The sequence below is a fragment of the Erythrolamprus reginae genome, chromosome 5, assembly GCF_031021105.1.
Source record: "Erythrolamprus reginae isolate rEryReg1 chromosome 5, rEryReg1.hap1, whole genome shotgun sequence".
Classification (NCBI taxonomy): domain Eukaryota; kingdom Metazoa; phylum Chordata; class Lepidosauria; order Squamata; family Dipsadidae; genus Erythrolamprus; species Erythrolamprus reginae.
Genome location: NC_091954.1, coordinates 114,758,017 through 114,784,082, shown reverse-complemented (window position 1 = coordinate 114,784,082; position 26,066 = coordinate 114,758,017). Strand labels below are relative to the sequence as shown.

At 44.8% G+C, this 26,066-nt stretch overlaps 1 protein-coding gene across 1 annotated transcript in view; it reads right to left on the bottom strand.

Moving 5' to 3' along the window:
- LOC139168634 (solute carrier family 12 member 9-like) overlaps positions 1-26,066 on the bottom strand; it is a 146,123-nt gene that overhangs the window by 30,690 nt on the left and 89,367 nt on the right. The window contains 3 exon segments of the mRNA XM_070754257.1: positions 315-461; positions 8,993-9,167; positions 17,710-17,902. Of these exon segments, the coding sequence (XP_070610358.1) occupies positions 315-461; positions 8,993-9,167; positions 17,710-17,902 (515 nt within the window).

Genomic DNA, 26,066 nt, shown 5'->3' with positions numbered 1-26,066 from the left:
ACTGGTCATAATGCTTTACACCCCTTTCTAAGCAGTTTACCGAATCAGCCTCTTGCCCCCAACAATCCGGGTCCTCATTTTACCCACCTCGGAAGGATGGAAGGCTGAGTCAACCTGGAGCCGGTGGTAAGATTCGAACTGTTAGCTGAAGTAGCCTGCAGTGCTGCACTCTAACCATTGCGCCACCCCGGTTCTTAAACCTGCCCTTACGGAATGGTTTTAAATTGGTCAATGGGAATTTAAGAGACTTTTTTTTAAAAAAAACCTTGAAGTTGGAGGAAAGGTGACCACCTAGAAACCCAAGCATTACCTACCCAGTCCTGAGATGAAGAGCAGCTGTTGTGTGCCGTGTCGCACTGAGCTGGCGAGCGTCAGGTTGACGAAGGCTTTGATGTTTAACCGGTCCACTAGTTGCAGCCAGGAGTCGGACTGGTCCGGCAAGGGATCAGATGGCAGGCAGTCTGGGGGCAAGCAGAGGGGTTATTTGGCTTAAATAAAGGATAAAGACACTGGCACATGGCGATAGTTGCCAATATGGTTGGCTTTAAAACAGCGTTTCCCTACCTAGGAAATTTTAAGATACCGGTATGCTGGCAGGGGAACTCTGGGAATTGAAGTCCATCCATCTTAAACTTGTTAACGTCCAAATACTCTTAACTGGACGTTACAATGCTGGATTAGACACATAGTAGATTGACGGCAGAAAAAGACCTCCTGGTCCATCTAGTCTGCCCTAATACTATTTCCTGTATTTTATCTTAGGATGGATCTATGTTTATCCCAGGCATGTTTCAATTCAGTGACTGTGGATTTACCAACCACGTGTTCTGGAAGTTTGTTCCAAGCATCTACTACTCTTTCAGTAAAATAATATTTTATAGTTATGGTTTATTAGATTAGATCTCATGTCGCTTCTGATCTTTCCCCAAGTAACCTCAGATTGTGTCCCCTTGTTCTTGTGTTCACTTTCCTATTAAAAACACTTTTCTCCTGAACCTTATTTAACCCTTTAACATATTTAAATGTTTTGATTATGTCCCCCTTTCCCTTCTGTCCTCCAGACTATACAGATTGGGTCCATGAAGTCTTTCCTGATACGTTTTATGCTTAAGACCTTCCACCATTTTTGTAGCCCGTCTTTGGACCAGTTCAATTTGATCCATATCTTTTTGTAGGTGAGGTCTCCAGAACTGGACACAGTATTATTCCAAATGGGGTCTCACCAGCACTCTATACAGCGGGATCACAATTTCCCTCTTCATGCTTGTTATACCTCTAGCTATGCAGCCAAGCATCCTACTTGCTTTCCCTACCGCCTGACTGCACTGTTCACCCAGTTTGAGACTGTCAGAAATCACGACCCCTAAATCCTTTTCTTCTGAAGTTTTTGCTAACACAGAACTGCCAATGCAATACTCAGATTGAGGATTCCTTTTCCCCAAGTGCATTATTTTACATTTGGAAACATTAAACTGCAGTTTCCATTGCTTTGACCACTTATCTAGTGAAGTTAAATCATTTATCATAAGGTAATCAGGAAATCACAGGGCCATCTGGATTCAAGTGTACTCATGGAGGGTTCCCTGGGCAATTTGGGGCTAAACTCTTTCCTACCTCGCAGGGTCATTGTGGGAGAAAGTAACAGGAAGAAAACTATGTGTCAGGCCGAAGCCATTGTTTGATTTGGAGACTTTGGCCTGCCATATATTATGCATTTGGACTGCATTTGTGGTGTGGGAATTTGGGAGGGGTTGCTTTATGAGTCTTCGGAGAGGGGCGGCATACAAATCCAAATAATAAATAAATAAATAAATAAATAAATAAATAAATAATGTTACCAGACAAGGTAAAAGAAGGATGTAAGCATGTTAAACAGTAATGAATGTTGAGTCATAGGGTGTAAACTGCAATCTGATTGGGCCAGAGCATTATAAAATGCAAAGCAACTTTACAATGATTGTTGGCTGTTTATGTTGGCTGTTGTCGGTGGAGCAGTTTTGAGTGTGAGTTAGAGCTGTAGTGTTGATTCGGAGAAACCTGGATTGGTTTACTATCTAGTAATGTAGCCATAACAAATTCCTTCTAGACTCTCAAGGTCATCCTTTGTTCGACACCTGCCCGGACTTTGATGGGAGTAACGGAGACGTTGGCATGAAGGAGACTGGTCAATGTGATGAACTTGGGTGTGTGTGTGTGGGAACAAGGGAATGAATTTTAAACTGGGCCGGGAAACCCCGGTAGGCTTAGATTTGGGTTTCTCACCGATGTGCCCTGACACTATACACACTGCTTGGGCCTCTGGGTGGATTTACAGAATGAGTTTTAATTTAATTTAATGTATTTATTTATTAGATTTCTATGCCACCCTTCCCAACTGACTCAGAAATAAATACAAATACAAAGCGTGTACGAAATCTAATATTAAAAAAATCTAAAAATTCTAAACACAACATTTTCCTAAAAACAACCACCCACATTCATCCAATTGGACTAACCATTCATTATTCAATGCTACAAATGAATAAAACCCCAACCCTTTGCAGAGCTTCAAATATTACCGGCGATGTTAAATCTGGTGTATTGTTTTTTTTTCCTGATCAGGTGCGTGATACTGCTAAATGGATTCTTTCTTTGCCTGAAAATTAAGTTTACATTTTCTCTGCTCTCATTGGAGATCTAATCTTTATAGCAGCCTCTTAAAATATTATTCCCTAAAATATTATTCTGTTTCACCAAACTTCCTCAAAAGGCATATCCTGCTGTACAGGTAATCCTCAAGCAACGACGATTTGTTTAGGGACTGTTGTGGTTAGCTCTGGCCCAGTTCCTGCCCCAAGGACTGTGGATGTGGGGGAGACATCCACATGCTGCAGGCCTGTTTTGCCCCTGGTGGAATCTGCTGATGAAGGCTCCTCTGACCAAGAAGACATGAGTGACAGGGAGGAGGAGAGTGTGGCAGACAGCTCAGAAGGAGATCAATTATCTAGCTCCTCCTTGGATTCGGAACAAGAGTTAATGATACAGCCACGCATGCGGAGAGCGATGCAGAGGCAACAACAACCGAGAGATAATTATCAAAGAAAATGAGGCCACCTGTGGTTGGGTGGGGCTGTGGTGATTAGTGAGGCTGCTATAAAGAGCAGCCTGTGGGTTTGGCCATTGTGGAGGATTATCTGATCATTGTGTTTCGTGGCTGCTTTACTGACTTTGACCTTTTGTGTGCTGATTTTTCCCCTCTTTGAAACTAAATCAGAGCAAAGTGTGTTTCACTTTGTGAAAGAAGAAGGACTGTGAATTGCCTCACAGCTGCAAGCTACGTATCACAGAACTGATAAGGGACTTGTACCAAGTGCTCTTTGTGTGGAGACCAGTGCTCTTTGCTATACAATAAGAGGGCTTAGTTTAAGTGCTCTTTGCTATACAATAAGAGGGCTTAGTTTAAGTGAATTTTCATTATAAAGAACATTGTTTTGAATTTTCAAACATGTGTGTGTCTGAAATTTGTACCTGTGAATTTTCGGGAGGAGTCTACCAGAGAGCCCGACAGAACAGGGACCAAAGTTACAACTCTGAAATAAAGTGATTTATGTCTGATTTTTTCACGCTTAGGATCTCTGCAGCATCCTCCCTAGTCACTTGGATCAAAATCCCGACATGTGGCCATTGACTCTTATTTATGACGGTCGGAGTATCACGGGGGTGGTGGTGGTGGTGTGTCAGTTGATTCTCCTTTTACAACCCCTTGGCAAGCAAAACAAACCAGATTCGCTTAACAACGGTGGCCAGACAGGTTGAAAAATGGGACAAAGTAATCACTTAACCACTGCCTCATTTAGCAACAGGAATTTGGTGTGTGTGTGTGTGTGTGTGTGTGTGTGTGTGTGTGTGTGAATTTTTGGTCGTAAGTTGAGGACTGCCTGTGGCACAATGGCAGATATCTCATTTGCCACATATGGGAATGATGGTTTTACCGTGCGGGAAAAAGAGAATCAGAAGACGGTTTGTTGTGCCGGCTCATGGACTTTTCCCAATCCCCTGAATCCTCTTCTGATTCCCAACCCCACTTCTAGGACCCAAACGAGGGCTCCCCCACCCCCAAATTTTCTGCCACTTGCCCAATTTGCACAATCGCTTAGACTTGTCCAATTGCAAAGATTCAGATTTGCACAATTGCAAATTGTTTAATTTAGATAAAGCTTTAGGTTTGCACAGCTGCAAAGGTTCAGATTTGAACAATTGCAAATTGTTTAATCAGATAAAGCTTTAGATTTGCCCAATTGCAAAGATTCAGATTTGCCCAATTTGCACAATTGCAAATTGTTTAATTTAGATAAAGCTTTAGATTTGTCCAACTGAAAAGATTTAGATTTCCACAATTTGCACAATTGCTTAGATAAGGGGCTTGTCTGTAAGGAGCGTGCATAAGCACACCATGGTGCCTACCTTCCCTGTCCTACTTTCCTATTGTTCAAATTTACCTATGTACCTGGTTGCTTGATTCTTGACAATTCTTCTTTTATGGACACTGAGAGCATCTGCACCAAAGACAAATTCCTTTTGTGTCCAATCACACTTTGCCAATAAAGAATTCTATTCTATTCTATTCTATTCTATTGTTTATGTTCATACCATACCATACCTATCTATATCTATAACTGCATCTATATATATATCTATATCCTTCTCCCCCACCCCCCAAACTCCTCTGTTATATATATATATATATATATATATATATATATATATATATATATATATGTTTTTTCTTATGTCGGATCACCCTGGTATATTTTTAAGGAACGTCACAGCTCCTTTTTTTGCCTATAGGCCCAACCTAGGGCCACTGCAAGGCAGTAATATATTTATAGCCGACAAACTATATTTTGTATGTGTTAACATATATATATATGTATATATACACACACACACACACACAGTGTGTGTGTGTGTGTGTGTGTGTGTGTGTATATATATATATATATAGGGGTGGGGGAGAAGGAAAGGGAAGAGGAAGGGAAGGAAAGACATGGATTTTTATTCATTTATTTATTTGTCTAAACGTGTACTAGATAATAGGTATGGTATGAACATAAACAAAAGAATAGAATAGAATAGAATAGAATTCTTTATTGGCAAAGTGTGATTGGACACACAAGGAATTTATATATATATTAACCTAGACTAAAACAGAGGAGTTTGGGGGGTGGGGGAGAAGGAGATACATATATATATATATACAGTACAGTATATATGAAATTAGCAACCTTCCTCCTCCCCCCTTCTCCCACACCTCCCCTTTCCTCTGGGAGAGGGGGGCAAATATCCATTAGTCACTATGGAAACCCAAATAGCTCCAGGAGGGCCCCCTTTTGCAAGCCTTCCCAAAAGCATCTGAGAAATCAATTTGTAGCCCAAAGGATGAGAGGTCGGCAAGAAGGAAGGAATGCATGGATTTGTCCGGCCAGCTGGGGTCCCTTAGCCTTGAAAGGACTCATTTAACGACGCCATAATCCCTTGCGGGGTGGAGTCTGGGCAACTGAATGGAGCTAGCAGAGGGTTTTAATGACCGGATGCCTTTCCTGTCACCCATGTGGAGTGTTTTTTCTCTCTCTCCAGCAGATATATTCTCAGTGTGCTCAGAGAGAGAAATAATGGCCTCTACCTAGGATCGAACTCACAGCCTCCTGATTGTGAGGGGAGAGCGCCACCTCTAGGCCACTGCACCGGTCCTTGCTGCAACATTTAGAAACTACCACTAGGTGGCAGTAAAGAGAGACTAGGGTTTCTCTGGAGCCACCTAGGGATGGCCCGGAGATTTGCAGTCTAGGTGTTGGGTATTTAGCAGCCCTCCACTTACGACCGCAATTGAAACCCTAAATTTAGTGAGTGAGTTTCCCCCCCTTTTATGACCTTTCTGGCCACAGTTGTTAAATAAATTATTCAATTTAATTTAAATTTAATTTATTAAGATTAGTAAGCCACCCAACTCCTTGCGGATTATTGCAGTTGTTAAATTAGTAACCTTGCTTTAGATTGTCGACTGCTCATCAGAAGGTGGCAAAACAGGGTGACACTATTATAAATATGAGTCCATTGCCAGGCATCTGGTTTTAGATCGTGTGACAGGGAGGAATAAGGCAAGCCATGATTGTTAGGTGTGACAAAACGGTCACGTGTCATTTTTTTGAGGGCACCCTTAACTCCCAACGGTCACTAAATTAACTTTTCTAAGTCGAGGACTATCTGTACGCTTAGGTTTGGAAAACTGTCCCAATGTCTCCAACCTGTCTGTGTAAGTTGGTCCTTGCTAAGTTGCAACCATCGACTATTTATCAACCTCAGACCAGTATTGGGTTCCTATCGGGATTATTATTATTAATTAGGTTTAGGTTTAGGTTTATTGGATTTATATGCCGCCCCTCTCCGCAAACTCGGGGCGGCTCACAACAATAATAAAAAACAGCACAGTACATAATACCAAATGCAATGCCCACCCATCTAGTTACAATTTAAAATTAGTAATCTCATAAAAACAGTATACCGGTATATAAAAAACAGGCACACAGTCAATCAATCAACAAAACAACATGGGCAAGGGGGAGGTGTTTTAGTTCCCCCATGCCTGACGGCAGAGGTGGGTCTTAAGGAGTTTACGAAAGGCAGGGAGGGTGGGGGCAATCCTAATCTCAGGGGGGAGCTGGTTCCAGAGGGTCGGGCCCCCCACAGAGAAGGCTCTTCCCCTGGGTCCCGCCAGATGACATTGTTTAGTCGACGGGACCCGAAGAAGGCTGACTCTGTGGGACCTAACCGGTCGCTGGGATTTGTGCGGCAGGAGGCGGTCCCGAAGATATTCTGGTCCGGTGCCATGAAGGGCTTTATAGGTCATAACCAACACTTTGAATTGTGACCGGAAACTGATCGGCAGCCAATGCAGACTGCGGAGTGTTGGAGTGATATGGGCATACTTGGAGAAGCCTATAATTGCTCTTGCAGCTGCATTCTGCACGATCTGAAGTTTCCGAACACTTTTCAAAGGTAGCCCTATGTAGAGAGCGTTACAGTAGTCAAGCCTCGAGGTGATGAGGGCATGAGTGACTGTGAGCAGTGACTCCCGGTCCAAATAGGGCAGCAACTGGCGCACCAGGCGAACCTGGGCAAACGCCCCCCTCGCCACAGCTGAAAGGTGTTTTTCTAATGTGAGCTGTGGATCGAGGAGGACGCCCAAGATTTGTATGCCGCCCCTCTCCGAAAACTCAGGGCGGCTAACCTGGGCAAACACCCCCCTTGCCACAGCTGGGTGAAGGCGGCGTTCCGGTAGAGAAAATTGAGCTGTACATGCAGCTCCGGGTAACTAGAGGGTGGGCTCATGCGCCCGAGTGAGATTTAGCTTCTGCGCATGCACAGGAAGCAAAATCTTGTGAGGGATGCACTGGCGCATGAGATTTTGCCATTTTTTGGTGATTTTTCTCTTTCTGCGCATGCCCGGAAGCAAAAGAAATGCTGAAATCTCGCGAGTGCGCACGTCCCCTCACGAGGGTTTGCTCCCTGTGCATGCCCAGAAGCAAAATCTTGCTCAGATGCAATGGAGGCATTGAGCAGGGTGCACAGTGCGCTGGTAGCAGCAGGAGCCGGCAACCCTTCATTGCCTCAGCCATTTTATGAGGTGTGGACCAGGGTATCTCCGAGACTGCCTTCTGCCGCACGAATCCCAGCGGCCGGTTAGGTCCCACAGAGTGGGCCTTCTCCGGGTCCCGTCAACAAAACAATGTCGCTTGGCGGGGCCCAGGGGAAAAGCCTTCTCTGTGGTGGCCCCGACCCTCTGGAATCAACTCCCCCCAGAGATTAGAATTGCCCCCCCCCTTGCCTTTCGTAAGCTCCTTAAAACCCACCTTGTTGTCAGGCATGGGGGAACTGAGACATTCTTTCCCCCTAGGCCTTTATAATTTATGCATGGTATGTTTGTTTGTATGGATGTTTAGTTTTATAATAAGGGTATTTTAGTTGTTTTTAGTATTGGATTTACATGATGTTTTTTATTACTGTTGTTAGCTGCCCCGAGTCTACGGAGAGGGGCAGCATACAAATCCAATAAATAAATAAATAAATAAATACAATAAATAAATAAACCCCCAGAATTCCCCAGCTGGTTTTTAAGCCGTATGGACTTTAATTGGCGAAGTTGCCGGCTGAGGAATTCTGGGAGTTGAAGTCCATGGCTCATAAAATGGCTGAGGTTGAGATACACTGGTCCAATCTTGAAGGAGACGTCATGGGACAACTGGCTGGACCTCAGATGACCTTTGAGTCCAGCGATAGCTAATCGTTTTCTCGTCGTGCACCAAAAGCATGCGTTCTGGCACTCATAATGCAATGCATGTGTGACCCCTCCCTCGTGCATGTGCGTGACCAGGCAAGGGTTTCCTGTCGCTTCCGCCACCAGTATGGTTGCATGTGGAGCTACATTTGACTGGTGGGTGCATGCGCACGCCCGCGCAAGACTTGACTTCTGCGCATGAGCAGGAAGCCAAATCTCTGATGAGGATGCTCACATGCGCAAGATTTTGCCGATTTTTGGTGAAACGCCCAAAATCGATGAAATCTCACTTGCCTGAGTGTCTTCACAGAAGATTTGGCTTCCTGTGCGCGAGAGATTTTGCCTATTTTGGGTGAAATGCCAAAAAATGATGAAATCTCATGCACGCCAGCTCCCTTGCGCGAGATTTGGCTTCCTGTGCATGCGCAGAAGCCAAATCTCACATGGGCGCGCCCGCCACTCTGTAGAGTGGCCCGTGCTGTAGGAACCCATTACTATGTGTGACCCACCGCGCCTTCCCGCCCCCTCCTGCGGGCATCTGGATCCTAGGGGAGCCCGTTTTTCGGACTCACGGAAAACCCCAATCTTTGCGCATTTGTGGCAGATACACGAAAATCGGCGGACTGCGTGCCATAAGTTCACCACCACGGTCTTACTCCTTCTCTACTATCTCCTTACCCAGATCCTTCAACTCTACGTGGCCGAGCACGTACAAGCCACTTTTCTTGAGGTCGTTGATGAAGCGGATGAGCTGGAGGGAGGTCCGTGGATTACGCACCATCAGCAGCACTTGGGGGCGCCAGAATTTGACGTGCTCTTTGCGGCTGTCCAAGAGCAGCAGGTACTTGCGGACCTGGGTGCGAAAGAAGCGCGAGGGTCAGATAGAACAACAACAACAACAAAAGCTTAGGATTCTTTTGCCTAAGGAATTTTATTCAGCAGCCTTTTTTGTCCCAATCAGTATTTCTCAACTTCTGGAACTTTAAAGTTCCCATAGACTGAGAAAAACGGATCTAAATGGACCGCAGTCCCAAATACTATCCAGGTTGGGGGCTGATGGGAGCTGTTGTCCCATCATGAAGGATGGCTATAAAATTGCTCTACAATTTTAACAGGTAGAAGATCACAATCAAGTTCCAATAGAGTATTTCAGCCGATGTGTAAATTTAATAGTATTAGAACTTGTTGCAGAAAAATTTCCAGAAGCACAAGATGTTTGATTCAGTTGGAATATCAACTGCTTTATATACAAGAATACAGATGAAGTAAATTTTACAATCCCAATAGTGATTCTTCTTCAAGCAGTTACAGGTAGCAGAGAACAGTCAGTTTCATTTCAGCAGAGCAGACAAACACAGAGTGAACAAGAGAGCAGAGTGGACTGAGCCACGCCCAGCCTTAAGCTTAAGGTTTCAGTTTCGATTCTCTGCACAGACTCAGAAGTGGTGAGCTCCCGTTGGCTGACTATGCCTATTCATTGGCTCTCCCAGTCATGAATATTCTAACCCAGGGGTCTCCAACCTTGGCAACTGTACGACCTGTGGACTTCAACTCCCAGAATTCCTCAGCCAGCATGCACTGGTTGAAGAATTCTGGGAGCTGAAGCCCACATGTCGTAAAATTGCCAAGGTTGGAGAACCCTGTTCTAACAAACAGCAATTCAAACAGGGGTTTCAACACATATTTTTACTATAGCCTTACAATTGTTCGTTTAGTGACTGGTTGGCTAGTCTAGTGAAGAGAAGGACCAGGGGAGACATGATAGCAGTGTTCCAATATTGGAGGGGCTGTCAGAGAGAGGAGGGGGTCAAGCTGTTTTCCAAAATACCTGAAGGCCAGAAAAGGAATGATGGATGGAAACTGATCAAGGAAAGATTCAGCCTGGAAATAAGGAGGAACTTTCTGATAGTGCTTCCTTCCTTCCTTCCTTCCTTCCTTCCTTCCTTCCTTCCTTCCTTCCTTCCCTCCCTCCTCTGAGTCTCTCTTTCTCTCTCTTCCTCAATTCCTTCCTTCTTCCTTCCTTCCTTCCTTCCTTTTCCTTCCTTCTTCCACCTTCCTTCCTTCCTTTTCCTTCCTTCCTTCCTCCCCCCTCTCTCCCTCCCTCCCCTCCTGTTTCCTCCTTCTCTTTTCCATCCTTCCTTATTTCCTCTCTCTCCCTCTCCTTCCTTCTGTCCCTCTCCTTCTGTCTCTTTCTTTCCATCCCTTTCCTTCCTTCTCTCCCTTTTCTTCCTTCCTTATTTCCTCTCCCTTTCCCCCTTCCTCTCCTTCCTTCTTTCCTTCCTCCTTACCTCCCTCCCCTTTCTTGTTCCCTCCCTCCCTTTCCTTCCTTCCTTCCCTCCCCTTTTCTTCCTTCTTCCTTTCCTCTCTCCCCCTTTCCCCTGCTCTTCCTCCCTCCCTCCCTTTTCTTCCTCCCTCACTTTCCTTCCCTTCCTCCCCTTTCCTGTTTCCTCTCTCCCTTCCCCCCTCCCTCCCTCTTCTTCTCTCTCCCACCCCTTTCCTGTTTCCTCCCTCCCCTTTTTCTTCCTTCTCCCTTCTCCCTTTCCTCTCTCCCCCTTTCCCCTGCTCTTCCTTCCTCCCCCCCACCCCCAACCTCCCATTTCCAAACCAGCCGCCTGCCTTATCTCTGCGTCCCTCTCCCCCCAAATGAACTGGGGGGCTCAAAGAGGCATCCAAAAGCCTTCAGCTTCTCTGCCCGGGATTATTTCCTCTCTTGCCTCCTTTCCTGCTCTGTGTAAATTTATGCAAAGGCCTCTTGGAAGAAAAAACCCAGAAAGAAAAACCCCTTCAACCCCAACACTGCTGCTGCAGACGTGTGATGGAAATGACATTAAAGAAATAAGAAAAAGGGGGAAGGAGGGAGGCAGAGAGGGAGGGAGGGGCTGAGCCTATCTGGCTGACAAAGTCGCCCCCGCCAAGGCTCTTCTTATTATCTGGCAACCAGGCGGAGGAGTTGTGGACTTGGAGCCCCGCCAGGCCCCCTTCAACCCGGCGATCCCTGCTTTGTTCAGAGCCCTCCGTTCCCCCAACAGACAGCTGTCCAGTCTCCGGTTGAAGATTTGCAGCCGGTGAATGGCTGCCTGGCTCTCGAGGTAATTGCTTTCATTGTCCTGGCCTTATCCTCCAAAAAAGTTCCTTACAGCGTCCAGCTGAACGCTCTCTCGACTTGCAAAAAATGGCCCCATCTCGCCGGCCCTTCAGAGCAGCTTCAGTAATGACCTATAAAGCCCTACATGGCATCAGACCAGAATACCTACGAGACCCCCTTCTGCCGCATGAATCCCACAGAGTTGGCCTCCTCCGCGTCCCGTCGACAAAACAATACCGTCTGGCGGGACCCAGGGGAAGAGCCTTCTCTGTGGCAGCCCCGGCCCTCTGGAATCAACTCCCCCCAGAGATTCGGACTGCCCCCACCCTCCTCGCCTTCCGTAAAATGTTGAAGATTCACCTTTGCCGCCAGGCGTGGGGGGATTAATCTCCCCCCTCCTTTTTTCGCTGACCTTTATTACGTTTATGTTCAGTCGGACTGATTGTGTAGCAGATAGGTTTTTTATAACAATGTATTTTAAATTAGTTTTTTAAATTTTTTAACATTAGATTTGCATTTATATTGTAGCTGTTATGTTGTGAGCCACCCTGAGTCTGCGGAGACGGGCGGCATACAAATCTATAAACAACAACAACAATAATAATATTTAGTTTCCCATGGCATGAAAATTTAGGTACGAGCTGGTCCTCGACTTACGACGGTTCATTTAGAGATCGTTTGAAATCACAGCGGCACGAAAAAAAGAGACCCATGAGTCTGTTTTTCACAGTTAAACATCGTTGCTTTGTGTCCGATAGAATAGTCAGTAACAATCCAAGTCATTCACAGAGACACCAATCAATCATATACAAATACAAACCGAGATCAGGACACACCGTTCTCTACGTACAGCAATTCAATGAGGGTCACCCAGAAAGTTCCTTCCAACTCTGTTGTTGTTTCTGTTGTTGTTTTTGTTGTTGCCATTGTTATTGTTATTATTATTGTTATTGTGGTTGTTGTTGTTGTTATTATTATGTCAGTACAACACAGCAAACGAGATCACTATGCTGGATTTCGTATTTCATCACCAGTCGGGCGCTTCCCAAGCACCTAGGACTGCGTGATATAGGGGCAAATTATGTTAGCCGATCCCAGTAAAGCGGCCTTTTGCAATTGACAGATGGAGATTTTGTCAATTCCGATGGTTTTCAAATGTCCGCTGAGATCCTTTGGCACTGCGCCCAGCGTGCCAAGTACCACTGGGACCACTTTCACGGGCTTATGCCAGAGTCGTTGCAGCTCGATTTTTAGACCTTCGTATTTCACTAATTTCTCTAGCTGCTTCTCCTCAATTCTGCTGTCTCCTGGGATTGCGATGTCAATGATCCATACTTTCTTTTTCTCCACAATCAGGATATCTGGTGTGTTATGCTTCAGAATTCGGTCAGTCTGAAGTCAGAAGTCCCACAGTAGTTTTGCTTGCTCATTTTCGACCACTTTTTCGGGCTTATGATCCCACCAGTTCTTTGCCACTGGTAGATGGTAGTTCCGGCACAAGTTCCAGTGGATCATCTGTGCCACAGCATCATGTCTATGCTTGTAGTCAGTCTGTGCGATCTTTTTGCAGCAGCTGAGTATGTGATCGATTGTTTCATCTGTTTCTTTACAGAGTCTGCACTTTGGATCGTCTGTTGATTTTTCAATTCTGGCTTTGACAGCATTTGTTCTAATGGCCTGTTCTTGTGCCGCCAGTATTAGTCCTTCTGTATTATTATTATTATTATTATTATTATTATTATTATTATTATTATTATTATTATTATTATTATTGACTAAGGATAACATGATAGTATTCCAGTATTTGAAGGATAGCCACAAAAAAGAGGGAGCAAAACCTATTTTCCAAAACACCAGACGGCAGAATAAGAAACAATGGATGGAAAATAACCAAGGAGAGCAGCAACGTGGAATTAAGGATGAATTTCTTAACAGTGGGAATGATTAGCCAGCGGAATAGCTTGCCACTAGAAGTTGTGGATATTCCATCACCGGAGGTTTTTAACAAGAGACTGAACCGCCCCTTGTCTGAAATAGTAGAGGGTCAACTGCTTGAGCAGGGGGTTAGATTAGAAGACCCCCAAGGTCTCTCCCAGCTCTATTCTGATTGATTGATCACCATGCACCAAGTCAAGACCAAGAGGAGCCCAAGGGACCGCTAACGCATTTATGTCTTGGGCTGCTAACATTTGTCTTCACTACCAGCAACCGCTGTATTTCATCAGCCTCCGTCAGGTCACATCACCCCGGCTAAGTAAACGTTACTCCTCAGATTTATTCCCCTCGCTGCTGCTCGGCCAGTGGGAGAATCTCCGGTTACTCGCCCTGGGTTTCGGCTCTTGATTGCCTGCAATCTGTCACTGCCTCTCGGGCCAAACGTTCCCCGGGTCTGTCGCTGCGAGGAACTAAAGATATTAAAAGGCGAGAAATCCCCAAGTGGCTTTTGGGAGATTTGCTGCTCTCCGCCTGCCCTGGGCCTCTTGTTTCAATCTTGTTGAAAAACTAAAAAAAATGCCCCTCCCTAGACATAATGTGACCCTTTGTGAAGGCAGGGCTGACTACGGGCAGATGGAGGTCCAAGAGGGGAGGGAAGAGATGGGTGGATTTAAATATGGCTCCAACGAATAAGTTTAAGAAAAAGGGGACCACTCTTGGAATATTGCATCCAGTTTTTGTTGCCAAAATATTTTTTAAAAAAGATGTTGAAACTCTGGAAAGAATGCAGAGAGGAGCGAAGAAAAATGATTAGAGGAACGGAGGCTGAAACATATAGAACAGAATAGAAAAAGTGCAGAGAAGAGCAACAAAGAGGATTAGGGCAGTGTTTCCCAACCTTGGCAGCTTGAAGATATCTGGACTTCAACTCCCAGAATTCCCCAGCCAGCATTCGCTGGCTGGGGAATTCTGGGAGTTGAAGTCCAGATATCTTCAAGCTGCCAAGGTTGGGAAACACTGGATTAAGGGACTGAAGACTAAAAACATACGAAGATCGGTTGCGGCAACTGGGAATGGATAATCTAGCGAAGAGAAGGACCAGGGGAGACATGAGAGCAGTCTTCCAATATTTGAGGGCGTTGTGGTTAGCTCTGGCCCAGCTCCTGCTCCAAGGACTGTGGATGTGGGGGAGACATCCACATGCTGCAGGCCTGTTTTGCCCCTGGAGGAATCTGATGATGAAGGCTCCTCTGACCAAGAAGACATGAGTGACAGGGAGGAGGAGAGTGGGGCAGACAGCTCAGAAGGAGATCAATTATCTAGCTCCTCCTTGGATTCAGAACAAGAGTTAATGATACAGCCACACATGCGGAGAGCGATGCATAGGCAGCAACAACTGAGAGATTATTATCAAAGAAAATGAGGCCACCTGTGATTGGGTGGGGCTGTGGTCATTAGTGAGGCTGCTATAAAGAGCAGCCTGTGGGTTTGGCCATTGTGGAGGATTATCTGATCGTTGTGTTTCGTGACTGCTTTGCTGACTTTGACCTTTTGTGTGCTGATTTTTCCCCACTTTGAAACTAAACCAGAGCAAAGTGTGTTTCACTTTGTGAAAGAAGAAGGACTGTGAATTGCCTCACAGCTGCAAGCTAAGTATCACAAAACTGATAAGGGACTTGTACCAATTACCAGTTTGTTTGGAGACAAGTGCTCTTTGCTATAAAAAAAAGAGGCCTAGATTGTAGGGGGCAATTGGCTGACTCTGCAAACCGTTTAGAGAGGGCTGTAAAGCACCGGGAAGTGGCATATAAGATTAAGTGCTATTGCTATTCCTTCCTTCCTTCCTTCCTTCCTTCCTTCCTTCCTTCCTTCCTTCCTTCCTTCCCCTTCCACACATCCATCTGGCTTAAGGTTGACTCAGTCTTCCATCCTTTCCAGGTGGGTAAAATAAAGACCCAGATTGTTGGGGACAAGAGGCTGACTCTGTCAACTTCTTAGAGAGGGCTGTAAAGCTGGGAAGTGGCATATAAGATTAAGTGCTATTGCTATTCCTCCCTCCCTCCCTCCCCCTCTTCCTCTCCCTTTGGACAGGTCTCCTTCCTTCCTTCCTCCCTCCCTCCCTCCCCATTCCTTCCATCCATCCAGCTCAAAGTTGACTCAGCCTTCCCTCCTTCCAAGGTGGGTCAAATGAGGACCCAGATTGTTGGGGGCAAGAGGCTGACTCTCTGTAAACCGCTTAGAAGCACTGGGAAGTGGCATATAAGATTAAGTGCTATTGCTATTCCTTCCTTCCTTCCTTCCTTCCTTCCTTCCTTCCTTCCTTCCTTCCTTCCTTCCTTCCTTCCTTCCTTCCGCTCTTGCTCTTCCTACAGAGTCTCCACGGAGGCTATTTCCTGAGTCAAGGGCAATGGAGCTCAACCCACAAGGTCGGCAATGCAGGAGGGCGAGCTCTTAATGACAAGGCCCATCCCAAGATGTGCAGAACGGACGGCCTGGCACCGCTACCCAAATGCCAAGCAAACCGCCTGATCAAACAAGCTGATCTGCCCCCAGGGGGGCTTTGCTTTCGCCAGGCAGCGCAGTGAAAACAGCAGCTGGCTAATAAGACCCTTCCATTAAACCCCTAACTAGAGCTTTTAAATGTCGGTTTTTATGACACCCAAATTAAAAGGCTGGGCCTGGGCAAGGGGCCCAGTTTTGCCGGGCACGGTTCCCAGGGAAAGGCAGGCAAAGGGCGGGGATCAGACCAGCTGGAAAGGCGAGCCGTCTGCTCGGAAGGGTGGACGCGGGTACAGAAGAGTCCAGGGCAGAAGGAAGCAGATGCAAATTTGGAACGTTATTATATCGGGGGAAAATTAATCTCCAATAAGGATGGCCACCTGCTCCGACATTGGCAATTGAGCAACGGGAGGGGCGAGGGGCCACGAAGATGGAGATGGGCAAACCCTGCTCCTAATGAAATGAAAATTTAATGGAGAGAAAAAAGGAAGGCTGGACACTGATGCAAGGGAAACCAAGTCAGCGGGTAAAGAAGCAATGGGTGAAAACTAACCAAGCAGAGAAGCCACTTAGAACTTAAGGAGAAATTTCCTGACAGTTACAACAATTGATCAGTGGAACGGCTTTCCTCCAGAAGTTGTGAATGCTCCAAGATTGGAAGTTTTTAAGAGTAGAATAGAATAAAATAGAGTAGAAAAGAATAGAATTAGAATTAGAATAGAATAGAATAGAATAGAATTTTATTGGCCAAGTGTGATTGGACACATAAGGAATTTGTCTTTGGTGCATATGCTCTCAGTGTACATAAAAGAAAAAGATACATTTGTCAAGAATCATGTGGTACAACACTTAATGATTGCTCTAGGGGTCAAATAAGAATGAAGAAACAATCAATATTAATAAAAATCTTAGGATACAAGCAACAAGTTTATATAGTTTATGCATGGTATGTTTGTGCGTATGTCCTGCTTTTAAATAAGGGTTTTTAAGATATTTTAATTATTAGATTTGTTATTGTATATTGTTTTTACTATTGCTGTGAGCCGCCCCGAGTCTGCAGAGAGGGGCGGCATACAAATCTAATTAATAATAATAATAATAATAATAATAATAATAATAATAACAACAACAACAATAATAAGTTACAGTCATACAGTCATAAGTGGGAGCAGATGGGGGATAGGAATGATGAGAAAAAACTAATGGTAATAGTGGTTCAGACTTAGATGTTAGATAACCATTTGTCTGAAGTGGTGTAGGGTTTCCTGCCTTCAGAAAGTGGGAATGGTTAATTAAGTGAAATAGCTTGCCTCCTGCAGTTGCTGGAGATTTTTAAAAAATAGACTGGATATCCATTGACCACAACTGCAAAAAGTACTTATGATCACAATGTAAAAAGAATGTTGAGACTCAAAGAGTGCAGGGAAGAGCAACGAAGACAATTAGGGCACCAGAGGCTAAAATATGTGAAGAACAGTTTCAGGAACTGGCTACTTTAATGAAAAGAAGGACCAGGGGAGACAGGATAGCAGCCTTCCAGTATCTCAGGGGTTGCCACAAAGAAGAAGGAGTCAAGCTATTCTCCAAAGCACCTGTGGGTAGAACAAGAAGCAATGGGTGGAAGCTGAACAAGGAGAGAAGCAACTTAGAACTAAGGGGAAATTTCTTGACAGAACCATTAACCAGTGGAACAGCTTGCCACCAGAAGCTGTGTGTGCTCCAACACCGGAGGTTTTTAAGAAGATGTTAGATAACCGTTTATCAGAAGTCGTGTAGGGTCTCCTGCCTAAACAGGGGGTTGGACTAGAAGACCTCCAAGGTCCCTTCCAAGTCTTCTGTTGTTGTGGATGATGATAAATACGATGCTGGCCCTTACCTGGTGGAAGATCAAAGCTTGGCTGATGTAGCCCCAGCTGCTGCTGGGGGACAGGTAGTGGAGGGCCACCAGCAGGATGACCATGAAGGCCACACTGGCCGAAGCGTAGATGGGGCTGATGAGGAACACCATCACCACACAGCCGGCAATGCCCAACACGCAGGTGTGCCAGGTGAAATACTTGAAGGTGGGCCTGAGGAAGGAGAAGAGGGAACAGGTTAGCACACCTGGAGTCTCTGTTTTGGGAGGGGGGGAGGCTCTGTTTTGAAAAGGGAAATGCCAAGGGCTTGAACTACAGCTCCTAACGCCCAGGAAGAGCGGACTTGCTGTAGTTTCACATTAAAATCGGTCTGCTCAGTGCATCCCTTAGAACTGGGGTGTAAAATTCACAGCCCGTGGGGCCACGACTAGTTTAGCGAAGGGGGGAAAAGTCCAGATATAGAATAGAATAGAATTAGAACAGAGCAGAACAGAATAGAAACATAGAAGACTGACGGCAGAAAAAGACCTCATGGTCCATCTAGTCTGCCCTTATACTATTTTTTGTATTTTATCTTAGGATTGATCTATGTTTATCCCACGTCTGCTGGAAGTTTGTTCCGAGCATCTACTACTCTTTCAGTCAAATAATATTTTCTCATGTTGCTTTTGATCTTTCCCCCAACTAACTTCAGATTGTGTCCCCTTGTTCTTGTGTTCATATTGGAATGAAGAATAGAATAGAATAGATATTGGAATATAGAATAGAATAGAATAGAACTAGAATAGAATAGAATAGATATTGGAATGAAGAATAGAATAGAATTAAGAATATAATAGAATAGAATTTAGAATAGAATTAGAATAGAATAGAATTAAGAATAGAATATAATAGATATTGGAATGAAGAATAAGAATAAGAATAGGTTAAGTGAGTTTTGCCCCATTTTACGACCTTTCTTGCTGCACCCTAAGTGAGTAGTCCCAAGTGGAGGACTACGTGCAGGATAGGTCTGCATTGGCTGCCAATTGGTTTCCGGACCAGAATTAATTAATTAATTAATTAATTATTAATTAATTAGACTTCCACGTCGCCCAATCCCGAAGGACTCAGGGTGGTTTACAACAATAATAAAAATACAATATAAATAGATACAAAGTGATAAAAAGAAGTCGAACATTATCTAAAACTAAAACATGATCTGAAACTAAAACCCCATTTAAAAAGTTATTTAAAAAAGGCAGTCACAATCATACACATGCACACCATTCATAGAGTTGGCCATCAAGGATGTAAATTTATGGCCCCCAGGCCTGTCGGCAAAGCCAGGTCTTCGTGGCCTTATGAAAGGCCAGCAGGGTGGGAGCAGTACGGATATCGGGCGGTAGTTGGTTCCATAGAGCTGGGGCCGCCACAGAGAAGGCCCTCCCCCGTGATCCCGCCAACCTGCATTGCTTAGTCGACGGGACCCCGAGGAGGCCAGGTCTGTGTGCTCTTATTGGTCTCTGGGAGGTATGTGGCAAGAGGCGGTCCTGTAGATAGTTTGGCCCTGAGCCATATAGGATAGCCACGGGACAACCTGCTGCCGCACGAATCCCTGTGATTCAGGTCCTACAGTGTTGGCCTTCTCCAGGTCCTGTCAACTAGACATGTCGGCCTTCTCTGTGGGGGCCCCAGCCCTCTGGAATCAGCCCCCTCCAAGAGATTTGCACTGCCCCCACCCTCCTCACCTCCTGTAAGAAGTCTTTGGAGAGGGGCAGCATACAAATCTAATAAATAATAATAATAATAATAATAATAATAATAATAATAATAATAATAATAATAATAATAATAATAAAAAGAGTGTTAGGACTCATTTATGCCGCTAGGCTTGGGGCCATTAGATCTTAGCCCCTTGGCTAATGAATGTCTGGAGAAAAAGTTGATTGAATGAAATGATTGTTTTTATGATTTGGGGTTTTTTTAGATCTTAAATTTAATTAATTGGATTAAGATGTTTCATATTGTTTTATCATATGTTGTAAGCTGCCCTAAGTCCTTGGAGAGGGGCGGCATAAAAGTCCAATTGTATCCCCTAGCTAATAAGATTTAATGAATGGTTATGATTGGGTTGTATGGTTGTTTTTAACGATAAGAGTTTTTAGTCACAGTTTTAATTACTAGATTTGTTATATGTTGTTTACTCTTGTTGTGAGCCGCCCTGAGTTCTCGGAGAGGAGCACCATACAAATCTAATAAATTATTATTATTATTATTATTATTATTATTTATTATTATTATTAAAATTTAGAAAATGGAGGCGTTTTCTGAATACACTGATCCCTCGTTTTTCGCTGGGGATGCGTTCCAAGACCACCCTTGAAAAATGATTTTTTTTAATGTATTTAACAAGTACAGTATTTGGACTTTTAAAACCCATCCTTTGCATTAAACAGTCATTCTATAATGTTTCTCAGCTGGAACTACATGTGATATCCTACCAGTTTCTTTAATAGAGTACAGTAGTACTGTAGAAGAATTTTATTAATTTTTAATGGATTTAAAATTTTCAATGGATTTAATGGATTTAAGCCCCCTTTGAAAACCCGTGAAATAGCGAATCAGCGAAAGATGAACCATGAAGTAGCGAGGGATTGCTGTATATACACAGAGTTGGATATAATGATACGTCCATTCACTCTAATGGTATTTACAAGAAAAGTTTAAAAGGTTCCTTGGGGTTACTCCAAATAATTTAAAGAGCAGATGATGAAGGAAGGAAAAATAATATGTTCACTTCAAAGGGTAGGACTACAGTTCAAGTATATGTTATAATTTGTATGTTTGCAGAAATATATGAATATTCATTTCTGACAAGGAAGGGAATACTTCATAAGAACCTCTGGAACTGTATGATTTCTTATGAACCCAATGACCTGTGAATCAAAAATGATTCATTATATAATTATTGTTTTGACACTTTGCCATGTTTCATTGTTGTTTGTAACATAAAATTTGAAAATAAACAAAAAGAAAATTTTAAAACAAACAAACAAAAAAAGTCCAATTAATAAATAAAATAAATAAAATAAAAAGCACAGGCTTACTAACTTTGCAATTTTAGAACTCTTTACAGAATATAATCTTTTATTGGGGGGGGGACTCTCTGCGCCGCCCCTCACCCCCATTGTGGACACTCGCTGGACAAATCATTAAGAGTCAAAATGTGTTTGGGGTGGAATTCCAAGGGAAGTTAAAGGAAATAACAGTCTTTATTTAGGCTTCAACCTGCAGTGTCCCAGAAGACTCGCAGTTGGTTAATAATCTTTCAAGACAATGAATACATAATACATAACTTTTCCCCCAGCGGGACGATTAAGGGTGTGCAGCGCACTCATCTCTAACCACAAAGTACTTGTGTTGAAAAGGGATTCTGGAATTGCTGTCAGGCTGCTTCTACGCTTCTAAAATGGATGAGTGGCCATCGGGAAAAAAAAATACCCCCACAAAATCCTTTGCATACAAATTTTTATCCTGGACTTTCCTTTCCCTGCCAAAGGAAAGGAGTGCCCGGCATTTGGCACCGGAGAAGATAGAAAAAGTTTGCCAGCAGCTCCTAAAGGAAAGTTGAGGATGTGATGGTAGGAATCCCAGAGATCTCATCTTAAAGTGAGCCAGCTTGCTTGAGTGGTTAAGGCACCGGGCTAGAAAGAGGGGGCGTAGGGAACTCTAGTCCTGCCTAAGACCTAAAAGCCACTCAGGTGACTTTGGATCAATCACCACGAGGTGGGGAGTTCTAGCAACTAAGAAGATTAGGGGACTGGAAGTCAAAATACAGTGGTACCTCATGATACGAACCCCTCGTGATACGAACCCCTCGTGATACGAACCCGGGGTTTGTAAATTTTTTGCCTCTTCTTACGAACTTTTTTCGGCTTACAAACCCACCGCAGATCGCAAAATGGCGCTCCGCTGGGCGCCGCTGCCTGGCTGTCACCTTTTAAAACAGTCGGGGGGCTTCTCGGCGTTCTCCCGAACCTGAACCCGGAGGTTTGGGTTTGGGTTCGGGTTCCAAGCGCCCAGCTGTTTCAGAAGGTTACAGCTGGGTGCCGCCGCCCGGCGGAGCGCCGTTTTTACAATCAGCAGCGGCGTTTTCGGCCGATCTGGAAGCTGGAAAGGAGGTGGGGAGTCCCAATAGGAAAATCCATGGGTGGAGCTTTGATGTCACGAAGACGTCCTTCCTGGAGGCCACGTTTCGGCCTCCAGGAAGGACGTCTTTGTGACGTCAAAGCTCCGCCCATGGAATTCCCTATTGGGATTCCCCACCTCCTTTCCAGCCTCAAGATCATCCGAAAACGCCGCCAATTGCAAAAATAGTGCTCTGCCGGCCGCCACCGCCCGGCTGTAACCTTCTGAAACAGCCGGGTGCTTCTCGGCAGCCTCCCAAACCCAAACCTGAACCTGAATTTCTGGGTTCGGTGTGCGGGAGAACGCCGAGAAGCCCCCCGGCTGTTTCAGAAGGTGACAGCTGGGTGGCGGCGCTTCTCGGCGGCCTCCCAAACCCGAAAAGTTCGGGTTCGGGAGAATGCCGAGAAGCCCCCTGGCTGTTTTAAAAGGTGACAGCCGGGTGGCGACGCCCAGCAGAGCGCCATTTTACGATTTCTTTTCCCTTTGCACGCATTAATCGCTTTTACATTGTTACCTATGGGAAACAATGTTTCGTCTTACAAACTTTTCACCTTACGAACCTACTTCCGGAACCAATTAAGTTCGTAAGACGAGGTATTACTGTATATGAAGAACAGTTACAGGAACTGGGCATGTCTAGTTTAATGAATAGAAGGAGGACGCTGAGAAGCCCCGCCGCCCGGCTGTTAGCTTTTCAAAAGAGCCGAAAAGTGGCCGGCCAGGAAGGATGTCTTTGTGACGTCAAAGCTCCGCCCATGGAATTCCCTATTGGGATTCCCCACCTCCTTTCTAGCCTCCCGACCGGCCCGACAGCTCCGTGGCTCTTTTGAAAAGCTAACAGCCAGGTGGCAGGGCTTCTCAGCGTCCTCCTGAACCCGAACGCCGACCCCGAACTTTTGCCAAAGTTCCGGGTTCGGGGTTTGGGAGAACGCTGAGAAGCCCCCCGGCTGTTTCAAAAGGCGACAGATGGGCGGCAGGGCTTCTCAGCGGCCTCCCAAACACTGAACTTCCGGGTTCGGCGTTTGGGCGGCGGGTTCATAAGACGGAAAAAGTTTGGAAGAAGAGGCAAAAAATTTCCGAACCCCGGGTTCGTATCTCGGATTGTTTGCATGGTGAAGGGTCTGTATCACGAGGTACCACTGTACTTGGTTATAAAGTTGTATTTCTTGCAGTCGAGTTTGGGGCGGTTTACTTTAAGTTTGTATCTGTTGTGTGCTCGTGTGCTGTTGTGTTATTGTTATTCTACTTATTGTTTATTTATTTATCTATCTGCTATTATGTTATTGTTATGTTATTGTTATGTTGTTATTCTATTCTATTCTATTCTATTCCAGTCTATTTCTATTCTATATATTCTATTCCTAGTTTTCTTCTAGAGAGACATATCGGCCCCAAAATGCATGTCAATGTCTCCTTTCTTTCATCCCCACCGACCCAAAGTTTGCTTATTTATGTAACAACTGGAACCACAAGTCTCAATTATCTTTCTGTAATCAAGGGCGCTCGGTATCCTCGGAAGGAAGGTTGGCATGGCTTGCACTGCTCGCATCCAGCACAGAAAGTATTGGATCGCTTTTAATTCCAATTCTGGTTTTTAATTTCCAATTGCAGGGAGGATGGGATGGTGAGAGGGGGGGGGAAGGTGAACCAGCAGAAAAGGCCATCAATCCTGCGCCGAGGGGGCAGCTTATTGCCAGGCAGGGCCGACGCGGCGGCCTTTCGGCAGCTTAATTAAATTGTTCTCATCTAACCCGCTGTCTTATCTCCAACGCGAAGGAAGATTTAAAAAGGAAGCTCTGGACCTCACTTTGCCAGCTCCTCTTGAGCGGAGGGCACCAAGCGGTGGGGAGGGGGGGCACCATGGGCTTCTATTCCCCCCACCTCCGTTCACCCCAATTTAGAGGCCTTAAACACGACCTAAGCATAGCCCATAAAATCATCTGCTACAACGTCCTTCCTGTCAACGACTACTTCAGCTTCAACCACAACAACACACGAGCACACAACAGATACAAACTTAATGTAAACGGCTCTAAACTCGACTGCAGGAAATACGACTTTAGTAACCGAGTAGTTGATGCCGGGAACTCACTACCTGATTTTGTAGTATCATCATCAATAGGCTGGCTCTGCTAAAAAGCGCTATTATTAACATGTTGTAAGCCACCCCAAGTCCTTCGGGATTGGGCAGCATAGAAGTCGAATGAATGAATGAATGAATGAATGAGTGAGTGAGTGAATGAATGAATGAATAAATAATAACCAACACCTTGAATTGTGACCGGAGACTAATAGGAAGCCGGTGCAGCTGGCAGAGCATCGATGTTATATGGGCAGACCGACGTACACCCATGACAGCTCCCGTGGCTGCATTCTGGACTATTTGCAGTCTCAGAACACTTTTCATGTAGAGCGCACTGCAATAATCAAGAAGGGAGGTGATCAGTGTGTTTGTTTTTAACAAATCCATGCTGGCTACTAGTTTTTTTCTAGCAGCTTGGGAATCCACTGCTTGGCTGCCTTTTCCAGGATTTTCCCAGGTATTGATGTCAAGTTGGCAAGGAGCTACCAGCTGCTAAAAAACCCCTACATCTGAAATAATAAATAAATCGCGGCCTAGAGAGAATACGGAGCTGGATGCAGAATTCAATTTTTTAAAAAGGGGGTGGGGAAGCAGATGTATAGCTACAAAGTCTGTCACGGCAGGTGTGAAATGCTTGCACGCTTGTCAGAACGCCACGCGACGATTTCCCAGATGGATCGAGGAGACGCTGAGAATTTGCACGCCTAACAACACCCCCGCGACTGGCAAAACTACAAGAAGATTACAAGACAGCTAACAGGCTCCCAAATGACTGGGCCCAGAATTGTGTCGATCCAGATGTTATGTAGATGCAACAAAGGGAGGAGAAGGAGAAGAATGAAGGAGGAGGAGGAAAAGAAGGAGGAGGAGGAGCGGATCAAAAGCAACATGAGAAAATATTGTTTTACTGAAAGAGTAGTAGATGCTTGGAACAAATTCCCAGCAGACGTACTTGGTAAATCCACAATAACTGAATTTAAACATGCTGGGATAAACATATATCCACCCTAAGATAAAATACAGGAAATAGTATAAGGGCAGACTAGATGGACCATGAGGTCTTTTTCTGCCATCAATCTTCTATGTTTCTATATTTAGAATAAGAATAAGAGGAGGAGGAAGAAGAAGAAGAAGAAGAGGAAGAAGAAGAAGAAAAGGAACAAGAAGAGGAACAAGAAGAACAAGAGGAAAAAGAAGAAGAAGAGGAAGAAGAAGAAGGAGAGGAGGAGGAGGAGAAGGAGGAAAAGGAACAATAACAACAAGAGTTGGAAGGGACCTTGGAGGTCTTCTAGTCCAACCCCCTGCTTAGGCAGGAGACCCTGCACCACTTCAGACAAATGGTTATCCAACATCTTCTTGAAACCTTCCAGTGTTGGAGCATTCACAACTTCTGGAGGCAAGCTGTTCCACTGATTAATTGTTCTGTCTCTCAGCAAATTCCTCCTTAGTTCTAAGTTGCTTCTCTCCTTGTTTAGTTTCCACCCATTGCTTCTTGTTCTATCCTCAGGTGCTTTGGAGAATAGCTTGACTCCCTCTTCTTTATGAAAACCCCTGAGATACTGGGACACACGAGCCCTCTCTTTTGCTGGCACAGGATTGAGATTTCCTAGGTACGACATTTATTTTTTCCCCCATTAAGAATCTACCCATTCTTACAACTGGATTTAAACTATTGAAGTTAGCAGTGTTTTATCCCCCTTTCCTTCCTTTTCCTCTTCCTCCCCCCCCCCCATTTCAAGCACCAAAGTACAGTTCTAAGCCATCCTTTTCTCTCCGACAGCCCCACAAGCCTGCAAACTGGCAAATTATCAATTAGCAGCTACTTAGAAATCAGCACGTTGAGAATTTCCTTCAAAAATGCGGGAGAGAGGAACTGTAGATTACAGGCACTCAAGAGCTATTCCCCCCCCCCCCCGCTAGTGAGAGTATTTTCACATCCCCCTGAAAAAAAGGACATCTTGTGAATGCAGATTTGCCTCTGCACCAATGGTCAGATGTACTTTAGTTTTGAAAAAGGACAATCTTATCGCCCCTTGTAATTTTATTGCTTTTGTAAGTCTACTCAGCTAACATTGCAGTCCCAGGCTTCCTTCCTTCCTTCCTTCCTTCTCTTCTTCCTTCCTT